The sequence below is a fragment of the Geotrypetes seraphini genome, chromosome 2 (assembly GCF_902459505.1).
Source record: "Geotrypetes seraphini chromosome 2, aGeoSer1.1, whole genome shotgun sequence".
In the NCBI taxonomy this organism is placed as follows: Eukaryota; Metazoa; Chordata; class Amphibia; order Gymnophiona; family Dermophiidae; genus Geotrypetes; species Geotrypetes seraphini.
The window spans coordinates 296,154,759-296,166,836 of record NC_047085.1 but is presented as its reverse complement, the minus strand read 5'-3'; the positions used below and the strand labels follow the sequence as shown (position 1 = coordinate 296,166,836).

The window sequence follows — 12,078 nt, the reverse complement described above, 5'->3', positions numbered from 1 at the left end:
CTGAAGGGTTGTCAGGTAAGATTTGCCTCTTTGCAGATGATACCAAAATTTGCAATAGAGTAGACATGCCGTATGGTGTGAATAACATGAAGAAAGACCTGATGAAGCTTGAAGAATAGTCTGAAATTTGGCAGCTAAAATTTAATGCTAAGATATGCAAGTTCATGCATTTGGGCTGCAAAAACCAGAGGGAACAGTACAGTTTAGGGGGTGAAGAACTTATGTGCATGACGGAAGACAGGACTTGGGTTTGATTGTATGTAATGATCATAAGGTGGCCAAACAGGTTGTAAAGGTGACGGTGAAAGCTAGAAGGATGCTAGATTGCATAAGAAGAGGTATGGCCAGTAGGAAAAAGAAGGTATTGATGCCTCTGTATAAGACTATGGTGAGACCTCATTTGGAATATTGAGTACAATTCTGGAAGCTGCACCTTCAAACAGATATAAAAAGGATGGAGTTGGTCCAGAGGAAGGCTACTAAAATGGTGTGTGGTCTTCGTGATAAGGTGTATGGGGTCAGACTTAAAGATCTCAATCTGTATACTTTGGAGGAAAGGTGGGAGAGGGGAGGTATGATAGGCTTCAGAGTAATTTGAGGAAATACTTTTTTACGGAAACAGTGGTAGGTGCATGAAACAGTCTCCTTGAAGAGGTGGTGGAAACAGAGACTGTGTCTGAATTCAAGAGGGCCTGGGATAGGCATGTGGGATTTATCGGAGAGAGAACGAGTTAATGGTTACTGTGGATGGGAAGACTAGATAGGCTATTTGGCCTTTATTTGCCGTCATGTTTCTATATTTCTATGTTTTGCCAACATTAGAACAGAAGAAAAGAACGTAGAATGAGAAATCTATCAAGGGATCTCTCTCATTCCCTATATGGACCCAAATCATGTGAAAGAAAATTAAGTTCCCTCTTCTCATAGCATTTAACATGGACATTAAATAGATATGATCTAATTGTGCTAGGCCTCTGCTCATGAAGAGAATGTCTCTTTGTTTCCATGCATCTGCCAACATCAGCTTACTTAGCAGCCAATTTATGAATTTCAGATTTCAAACCCCTTATCTTAAAATGAAGTAGGTAGCAGTACTGGTGTAATAGGTTTAGTATTTTTGTACAGAAGGTTTGTACTTTTGGGAAAATCTACCAAATGTGGTAAAAATAACCTCTTTCTTTGCATTTCCTTCAACACAGTTCCATATCCTTACCGTAGTAGATCCTTTATAGTCTGGGTTTTTTACCATATATATAGTATTATAGAACTGTTTTCTATTAGATTATTATCAATAGACACATGGAAAAAATACTCCAATATTTATTACAAGTGTTTGTAAACCACATAGAACTTTACGGTCTTGCGGTATATAAACTGATTATTATTATTTGTTTTCACTAAATCTGTTTCCAATTTGGCTGTATTTTAATGGTGGAGCACTTTGTAGCACCAAGGCACAATAGACACAGGGGATACCACCCCCCCCCCCTTCACTAAGGACACATTCCAATGACGATTCTACTAGCTTTAACTCCTTACCTGCTTTCCGACATATGAAATCACTAATTTGTCTATAGTAGAATGTCAAATTCTTCCACTACTTTTTTAAAGGATAGGATTTCGCCATCATCCCACAGCTGGCCCAGAGTGTGTAAACCATTAGCTTCCTAACACTTGTAAACAGATTCTGTTCTTCATGAAGAAAAGCTGTGCACTTAATAAATAAAAATCTTTTTTTTTGTAAATTCTTTATTCATTTTAAAAACATACACAAAGTGCAATAAAATATGCAAACAATTGGTACAATGAAACAGCACTTATATCTAACAATTAATAATAGAAATACCTTTTACCCCCCTTCCCACCCACCCTCCCCCAGATGTGTGGGAAACTCCTTTAAAAATGGAAGGCTTACATTAATGATCGGTTGTTAAAAAATTCGTTAGTGGGCCCCAAGTCTCATAAATTTTTTTTATATTGACCCATTTGTTCCGAATTCATTCATATTGATACAATAGGCACAAGGATTACCACCAAAAGATATAATTCAGTCTATCCCAGTTTTTCCAGTTTTTTGTAATCAACTGCATAGCAACCCCCGTCATAACAAGAAGTAGTAGGACTGCTAGGAAACAGCGATCACAACATGATCCAGTACAAATTAGAAGTAGGAACATCAAAAGTGAAGAGAACCACAGCGACAACGCTCTACTTCAAGAAAGAGAACTATGATGCTATGAGAGCAATGGTGAGGAAGAAACTCCAAAACAGCTCAAAAAGGATGGAGACTGTAGAGAAAGCCTGGTCCCTATTCAAGGGCACGGTGCAAGAAGCACAAAACCTGTACATCCCCAGGTTTAGGAAAGGGTGCAAAAAAATTGAACAAAAGACCCGGTATGGATAACAAATGAAGTGAAGAAAGCAATAGGTGACAAGAAAAAATCGTTCCGAAAATGGAAAAAGGACCAAACCGGGGAGAACTGGAAGGAACACAAAAAACACCAAAAAGAATGTCATTGAGTGGTTAGGAAAGCAAAAAGAGAATAAGAAGAGAGGCTGGCTGGGGAAGCAAGAAACTTCAAAACGTTTTTCAGATACGTTAAAGGGAAGCAACCGGTGAGGGAGGAAGTAGGACCGTTAGATGATGGAAACAGAAAGGGAGTGGTAAAGGAGGAAAAAGAGGTAGCTGACAGGTTAAACAAGTTCTTCTCGTCATTCTTCACGAGCGAGGACACATCCAATGTACCAGAACCCAAAGGGATCATAAGTGGAGATCAAGAAGAAAAACTGTCGCAATTAGAGGTAAGCCATGAGGATGTCTTCAAACAGATAGATAGATTGAAGAGTGACAAATCACCAGGCCCGGACGAAATCCACCCAAGGTTACTAAAAGAACTAAGAAACGAGATAGCGGAAACACTCCAACAAATTTGTAACCTATCCTTGAAAACTGGGGAGATCCTGGAGGACTAGAAAATAGCAAATATCACACCTATCTTCAAAAAGGGATCGAGGGGTGACCCGGGGAACTACAGGCCGGTAAGCTTGACTTCAGTTCCAGGCAAGATGGTAGAAGCACTGATAAAAGACAGCATCTATGAGCACATAGAAAAAAATGGACAACTGAAAGCGAGCCAGCATGGCTTCTGCAAGGAAAGATCGTGCCAAATGAACTTACTGCACTTCTTTCAAGGGATAAACAGCCAGATGGACAAAGGGGAACCCATAGACATCATTTATCTCGACTTCCAAAAAGCCTTTGACAAGGTACCTTATGAGCGGCTACTTAGAAAATTGCGGAATCATGGGGTGGAAAGGGACATATACAGATGGATTAAACACTGGTTGGCAGGCAGGAAGCAAAGGGTTGGAGTGAAGGGCCACTACTCGGACTGGAGAAGGGTCACGAGCGGTGTTCCGCTACTGTTCAATGTATTCATAAATGACCTGGAAACGGAGACAAAGTGTGAAATTATAAAGTTTGCGGATGACACCAAACTCTGTAGCAGGGTTAGAACGGCGGAAGAATGTGAAGACCTACAAAGGGACCTAACAAACTGGAAGAGTGGGCAAATAAATGGCAAATGAACTTCAATATAGAGAAATGTAAGGTCATGCATATAGGGAAAAAGAACCCGATGTTCAGCTACAAAATGGGGGGATCAGTGCTAGGGGAAAATACCCTTGAAAAAGACTTGGGTGTGCTGGTAGACACAACAATGAAATCAACGGCATAATGTGCAGCAGCCTCAAAGAAAGCAAACCGAATGTTGGGTATTATTAAGAAGGGTATTACAACAAGGACGAAAGAAGTTATCATGCCGCTGTATCGTGCGATGGTGTGCCCGCATCTGGAGTACTGGGTCCAATATTGGTCACCGTACCTCAAGAAGGACATGGTGATACTTGAGAGGGTTCAGAGAAGAGCGACGAAAATGATAAAAGGTATGGAAAACCTTTCATACGCAGACAGGTTAGAAAGGCTGGAGCTCTTCTCCCTGGAAAAGCGGAGACTCAGAGGAGACATGATAGAGACCTTCAAGATCTTGAAGGGCATAAAGAAGTTAGAAAGGGACAGATTCTTTAGCTTATTGGGAACCACTAGAACAAGGGGACACTCAGAGAAATTGAAAGGGGACAGGTTTAGAACAATGCTAGGAAATTCTTTTTCACTCGGAGGGTGGTGGACACCTGGAATGCACTTCCGGAGGTTGTGATAGGACAGAGTACACTACCGGGTTTCAAAGAAGGATTGGATAAATTCCTGAAGGATACGGGGATTGAGGGATATAGATAGAGTTAGAGATAGAGATATGTTATGATAGGGTATAGATAGAAGGACAAGGGGGATTAAATGATTTAGTCAAGGATCACCTTACAGGTCATGGACCTGATGGGCCGCTGCGGGAGCGGACTGCTGGGCGCGATGGACCTCTGGTCTGACCCAGCGGTGGCAACTTCTTATGTTCTTAAGTAATCTTTTTTAACTGATTCCTGTGACATCCAGAGATTATTGTTCCTCTTTGTTTTGTTTTGGATTAATCAGTGTTTTTTTGGAATATGGGTCCTTTCTTTTTTTGTTGTCATATCTTATAGGGTTTTGCAAAACTATAGCCTATCTGGGAAGAACTTGTCTGGGTATACCATGTATGTTCTAAAGTTGAGCTTAGGCAGGTAAAGGGGATGGAACTTGATATACCACCTTACTGTGGTTACAGTCAAAACGGTTTACATATTATATAAAGATACTTACTTTGTACCTCTCTGACTCTTATGCTTCTAGGCTTCTAGCTCTAACATTTTCATTTGATCTTCAGCTGTGCTCTACCACCCCTATTCTCCAGAATGATTACTACCTTGATCTTGTCTTTTCTGCAAGTGCTGTATCACAAATTTCTCCACGGCAGTCCTTCCCCTCTCCGACCATCATCTAGTAACTTTCACAATCCATCACCCTCCCCTCCAGCCCTAACTGATCTCCACCTGTACATTTAGGAATCTTCAGGCCATCGACCCAACACTCTCTCCACTTCTGTATTGCCCCTCCTCTCTACCACTATGCTATACAAGTTGGTAAATGAGGCTGTCTTCTCCTGTAACACTATTATCTCCTCTGATCTAAATACCCTCACTCCCTTTACCCTATGCTCTGTAAGGTACCTCAATCCCCAGCCCTGGCTAAAATCCTGCACTCATGTTGACTTGCTTATTTTCTAATTTCTCCTAACGTTCTTCCGATCTGCTCTCTTATTTGCCAAACAAAATTACTACACCCGCCTGACTCTCGCCACCTCTTTGCCACACTGAACTTACTCAAGTTTCCTCAATCTCCAACCCTTCTGTCACTCTCTCCCCAGACTATGGCTGAATACTTCTATGACAAGGTTCACAAAATTAACCGTGAGTTCTCAACTGAGTCACCTCCCCCAGCCCGCTCTACCAACCCCCTCTCGGTCCTTACCACCTTATCTTCCTTTCCTGAAATTACTGAGAAGGCAACTGCACATTTTTTTTTTTCTCCTTCAAATTCACCACCTGTTCCTTTGATTCCATCCCCACCCATCTAATTACCACTATCTCTCCTATTTTCATCCCCTCTATCTACCATATTCTCAATCTATCACTCTCTATCGTAACTGTGCCCAATGCCTTCAAACATGCTGTTGTTACACCACTCCTCAAAAAACCCATGCTAGACCCTACCTACCCTTCCACCTATCATCCTGTCTCCCTCCTCCCCTTCTTATCCAAGCTACTTGAACATGCACAATAGCTGACATTCTTTCATCTCAAGCTATCCCTGACCCACTTCAATTGGGCTTTTACCCTCTTCAGTCTACAGAAACTGCCCTTATGAAAGTCTCCAATGACCTGTTTCTGGTCAAATCCAAAGGCCTCTACTCCGTCCTCATCCTTCTTGATCTATCTGCAGCTTTTGACATGGTAAATCACCATCTACTCATTGATAACGCTGTCCTCACTTGGATTTCAGGGCTCTCTGTTCTCATGGTTTTCTTCTTATCTTTTCTTTCGCACCTTTAGCGTATGCTGTGGTGGATCCTCCTCAACTGCCATCCTGCTGTTGGTTGGTGTGCCTCCTGGGACCACTTCTTTTTTCCAACTACACTTCCAACTACCTTGGTGCTCTAATCTCCTCCTATGGCTTCCAATATCATCTTTATGCCAACGACTCGCAGATCTATCTCTCTACACCTGAAATCTCTGACATTGCTATCTGAATGTCTCGCCACCATCTAAAATTAAACATGTCTCTCCTCTTCCCCCGATCTCTGTTTCTCCCCCTGTTCTCTTCCTCTGTGTCTCATTAGCTCGCAACCTTGGGTAATCTTTGATGCATCTCTCTCCTTCTCTTCACATATCTAACAGATTGACAAAACAATATTGCTAAAATCAGACCTTTTCTGAGTGCTCTACTAAGACCCTCATCACCTTTTGCCAAGGCTATTGCAACCTGCTTCTTACTGACCTTATACTAAACCATCTCTATCCTCTTCATTCTGTTCAGAATTCTGCAGTGTGCCTCATATTCTGCCAATGTCGCTGTACCCACATTACCCTTCTCGTCAAGTCACTTCATTGGCTTCTTATCCATTTTTGCATGCAGTTCAAACTTCTCTTAATGACCTACAAGTGTATTCGGTCCACAGCTCCTCTGTATCTCTCCTCTCTCATCTCTCCATATTTCCTCCTGGGCACTCCGCTCATCAGGTAAGTCTCTCTTATCTGTACCCTTCTCCTCTATGGCCATCTCTAGACTTTGTCCATTCTACTTTGCTGCACCGTATGCCTGGAACAAACTGCCTGACTTGGTACATCAAGCTCCCTCTCTGGCAGCATTCAAATCCAAACTCAAAGTCCACTTCTTTGAATCTGCTTTTAATTCCAAATTCCAAACCATCTGCTAAGCACTAATATCTATTTTATCATTCCCTATGTGATACCCCTACCTGCTAAGGACCAATATCTGTCTTATCATTCCCTCTGTAATTCTTCCACCTGACCACTATGTATTGATGCACCTTCTTGTTCAGTTTGTCTGTCTTTATATTGTAAGCTCTTTTGAGCAGAGACTGTCTGTTCTATGGCCCAGATTCACTAAAGATAGCGACTCAATCGCTGTTGGCTGATTCTCTGGCCAATTTTTAAACAGTGATTGATTCACTATCTTTTTTGCATGCAAATGATTTGCAAGCTGTTACTGCTGTCAGGGGTTCACTGCTCTCAGGGCTCCCTTTCTCCCTCCCCGAACCCAGAAAAATGGCTGGAGGGATGCTGACACCCTCATGCCATCGGCGTTCCCCCCGTACCTCTAAAAAAAATGGCAGGAGGAGGGATGCCTACTCCCTCCTGCCATCGACACTCCCCCCCCCCGTACCTCTAAAAAAAATGGCAGGAGGGATGCCGACTCCCTCCTGCCGATTCCTTCCTTCCCTCCCCCCCTTTCAAAACAAACAGCAGGAGGGATACCGAGTCCCTCATGCCACCGGACCCAGACGCCCCGGCCCCTGGTGCCCTTTCCATACCTCTATATGGTGGGAACAGGAGGGGTGCTCAGTCCCTCCTGCTCTTCGACTCCTCCAACAAACTGGGGCCTTAGGCCCTGCTCAGATGCATCACAGGATGCACTGGGGTGGGGCCTAAGACCCTGATTAGCTCAGGCACATCGGGCTCCTTTCTTAGGGTTGAGCCAATCAGGGCCTTAGTCCCCTCCCTGCATATCACATGATGCACCGGGTCAGGGCCTAAGGCCCCAGTTCGTTGGAGGAGGCCGAAGAGCAGGAGGGACCAAGCACTCCTCCTGCTCCCAACTTTTATAGGTACAGGGAGAGGGCCGGGGCATCCGGGTCCGGTGGCAGGAGGGAGTCGTCATCCCTCCTGTCGTTTGTTTTGAAAGGGGGGGAGGGAAGGAAGGAGTCAGCATCTCTCCTGCCATTTTTTAGAGGTACGGGGAGGAGTGGCGGTGGCAGGAGTGAGTCGGCATCCCTCCTGCCATTTTTTTGAGTTCAGGGAGTGGGGAAGGGAGGGAGCATGTTGTTGGGGGGGAGGGAGACTTTATTTTTTCATTTTTTGTTATTGGGTAGATATTTTGCGTGTGTAATACCGACAGCTCTGCAGCAGTCGGATTTTAGGATAATAAAACCTTATTCAAAATAGCCAAACAATTGTTAGTGAATCAATCGCTTGGCTATTTTGCATGTGGTTTTAATAATTTGCATGGATGGATCGGATTGGAGAGGAGATTCATCGGATAGCAGTTTAGTGAATCGGGTCGGGGAACAGGAACGATCGCAAAATCAGTAAAACTGGTTTTGTGACTAATGGTAGAGGATCAGTAAGTTTAGTGAATCTAGGCCTATATTTTCATGTGCAGCACTGTGTATGTCTAGTAGTGCTATGGAAATGATAAGTAGTAGTAGTAATTCTGAGAAAATAGGTCTAATGGAGCTTTAAGGATTTCATTGGCTGCTTGACAATAAATGTCCCGTTATCAAAGTACATAGTTAATTCTTTTTTTGTTTCTTTACAGGTGAACCTGAATAACTGTGAAACATATGACCTGAAAACATTGAAGGGACCACAGGATTACCAGGTGGTAGCTAATAGTACAGAAGCCCTGGAGAAAATAGAGACATGCATGAAAGTGTGGATCAAGCAAATTGAACAGGTAGGTTTTTTTCAGTTGCATTGTGTAGAGCTGAATATAACTGACTGTTTAAATGTTTTAAAAGAGAGTGTCTGTTTAATTGGATTAAAGAAAGAGTGTGGAAGTAATGGGGTGAGGGTCCTGAAGTTATCCATTTAGTAGTGTCTTACATGTTCAACTCTGAATGCATGAATACTAGGGTTAACTTTAAATGGATAACAGATCTTTTTAATATTAAGCATAATTTTCAGCAATTTTAGTTCCATGTTTACTGCTGCTTGTGTGGATTTCTTATCCATTATAAAGTTATATAGTTGGGGCCCACCGCTGCGTATTTACCTTAGCATGTCTAGTTCCTTTTTGTGATAATGAAGTTATTCTGAGACTTTAGTTCACATCTTCCTGGTTCATTGATTGCTTTTTTAAAATTATGCTTACTAAACTAAACTAAACTAAACTAAACCTTAAGTTTATATACCGTTATTATAATCAAAGTAACAGAGTGCCCAGATCAGAATGCATTGCTTGTTTCTGCCACTGAACATCTGGGGTGAAGCATTCACTATAATAATGGGAAAAGCAAGCACATGATTTTGTAAGTTGGGACGTTTTTGGTGATGTTGACTTTTTTTGACAATTAGGCACTGCTGCTTGTGCTTTTCCAAATAACAGAAATTAGCAGGGATTCAAACTGCTGGGAAAGCATGAAGTGCCTGTTGTAATGCAAATGCACAATAGACAGTAGGTTGACTTATTGCTTAAAACATAAGGTTATTTGTCTCTCTCTTTCCAAGAGTTTCTGTTTCAAAGACTGGCCACATTTATTCATTATCAATAGCCACATTGATTACGCATATTATGCATATTAAAACAGGGCTTCCCAAGCCTTTCCATCCTGCATGTATGAGTGAGCTAAATTTTCATGCCCTGGGGTTTCAATGTATGCATATTTGTCTCATGTGTATTCATTGTGGATATCCTGAAAACCTGACTGACTGTGGAGTTCCCAGGAGAGGCTTGGGAGCTTTGTGTTTAATCATGCCAAAAAGTGGATTCATATTTATAATACAAGTTTTAAACCAAAAACTTTACGCGGGGCCACTGAAAAGTTCTCAGTCCAACAATGAAGAGAATGATGTAGAGCCATGAAACGTACAGGGATATGAAATGAAACAAAAAGTGTGGAACAAAATGGCTCCACATCATTCTCTTCTTGGTTGGGCTGAGAACATTTTAGTGGCTCCTCACAGCAGTAGTAAAGTTTTTAGGCTATTATGGAAACTCAAATGAATTAGATCAACCTTTTTTCCCGATACATTCCGTTTCATTGTTCAAATGATGGTATTGGCCAACACTGATTACACTGCACAACAAAGTTTTTGCTTCCTGAACACTGCTGGGTGTTTCTTATAGAATTTTGGGTGCTGATCATGAATATTACATCAAAAATTACCCATCACGTACCATTTCAGAGAAATCTTCAATTTTGTCGTGATTTTTTCTTATATTTGGATGCAAACAATTTTTTCTCCCATAAGTGTCTTATCAACAACGGTTTGTGCCGCCTGGGTATGTCCATGCATAAAATCTAGCCAGGTTGGAAGCTGTTTTATGGAAGATGACATCCTGGGCATGTCTGGGCAGGTCTGAACGAGCTTGCGCTGTCTCACCATGCTATAATGGTGGCTTCCATACACCGATCCTGCTCATTTGGTTAATATAGATAGTCCGTGTGTGTATATAGTATCAGTATAGTAAAGTATAGTAGTATAGTAGCTGTAGCAATATAACAGTAAGTAAGCTTGATGCTATAGACGTTTTGGTGTCGGGCAATATGTCTCGTCGGTGTCGTAACAGCCGCGACACATTCTGCTATATCTGTGGGGAATATACACTTACGCCTCAGAGACGTTCGATGACTGCCCTTGTAAAGAAAGCCTATCATCTGTATTTTGGCTGCAAAATAGGTGATCAAGACAAGCAATGGGCGCCTCACATTTGCTGTGCGACATGTGCTGTTAGTCTGAGAGCCTGGCTCAGAGGTACTCGAAAGACGATGCCATTTGCTGTTCCGATGATATGGCGAGAACAGAAAGACCATGTGACGGACTGTTATTTCTGTTTGACTAATGTGTCTGGTTTCTCTGCCAAAAACAAGAAGTCAATTGAATATCCTAATCTGCCTTCAGCAATGAGACCCATGCCACATGATGACAGTCTTCCAGTTCCGAAACCACCAGAGGATTGGACCTTAGACGAACCAGATGAAGAAACTGCAGTGCAGGGTTCTAACAGTGACATTGACCCGGATTTTGAACCATCCTCATCAGGCGATCCACATCTGATAACACAGTCCGAATTGAACGATTTGGTCAGAGATTTGGGTCTGTCAAAAGCAAAAGCTGAGCTGCTAGGTTCGAGACTGCAGGAATGGTGTTTGCTATCACCAGGTACGAAAATTTCTGTGTTTCGAGACCGGCATCATGATATAACCAAATTTTTTGCACAAGTCGACAGTCTCTGTTTCTGTTGTGACATTGAAGGATTGTTCTCGGTCTTTGGTTGTGATCACAACCCGGAAGAGTGGCGTCTTTTCATTGATTCGTCAATGTTAAGCCTGAAAGCTGTTCTGTTGCACAATGGCAACGTTTATCCTTCAGTACCTGTTGGCTATGCAGCACATATGAAAGAAACATATGAGAATATGGAAATGTTACTAAAGTATGTCCAGTATACCAGGTATAACTGGAATATCTGTGGAGACCTCAAAGTCGTTGCTCTGTTACTAGGACTGCAGCTTGGCTATACAAAGTACTGCTGTTTCATCTGCGAATGGGACAGCCGAGACAGAGAGTCGCACTATTCTAGAAAGAACTGGCCACTCCGTAAAAAGTTAGTTCCAGGACAGAAAAATGTAGCACATGAATCGCTTGTTGACCCGACAAAGATATTTTTGCCTCCTCTTCACATTAAACTGGGACTCATGAAGAATTTTGTGAAAGCAATGAACAAGGAAGGGGAAGGTTTTCGTTATTTAAGACAGATGTTACCAAGAATAACTGATGCCAAGATCAAAGAGGGTATTTTTGTTGGCCCCCAGATCAGACATGTTATGAGTGACAAGCGATTTGAAGATCTGTTAGTTGGGCCGGAAAAAATTGGCTGGAAAGCCTTGAAAGACGTTGTTGACAATTTTCTGGGCAATTACAGAGCCCCAAACTACATTCAGCTGGTAGACAAACTTCTCAAAGCATACAAGAGAATGAAGTGCAATATGTCACTCAAGATTCATTTCCTCCATTCACACTTGGACTTCTTCCCCGCAAATCTCGGTGCTGTGAGTGACGAGCACGGTGAAAGGTTTCATCAAGACATAGCTACGATGGAGAAACGATACCAGGGCAATTGGAATC

The 12,078-nt window shown here is 42.3% G+C and overlaps 1 protein-coding gene across 2 annotated transcripts in view; it reads left to right on the top strand.

Annotated features, from left to right (window-relative positions):
- The window catches only part of DNAH5 (dynein axonemal heavy chain 5), a 598,099-nt gene that overhangs the window by 92,580 nt on the left and 493,441 nt on the right, over window positions 1-12,078 (top strand). For both annotated transcript variants that reach the window (XM_033929843.1, XM_033929844.1), the window contains exon 6: window positions 8,549-8,686. In XM_033929843.1, coding sequence (XP_033785734.1) covers window positions 8,549-8,686 — 138 coding nt within the window. The remainder of the gene's footprint in view (window positions 1-8,548; window positions 8,687-12,078) is intronic.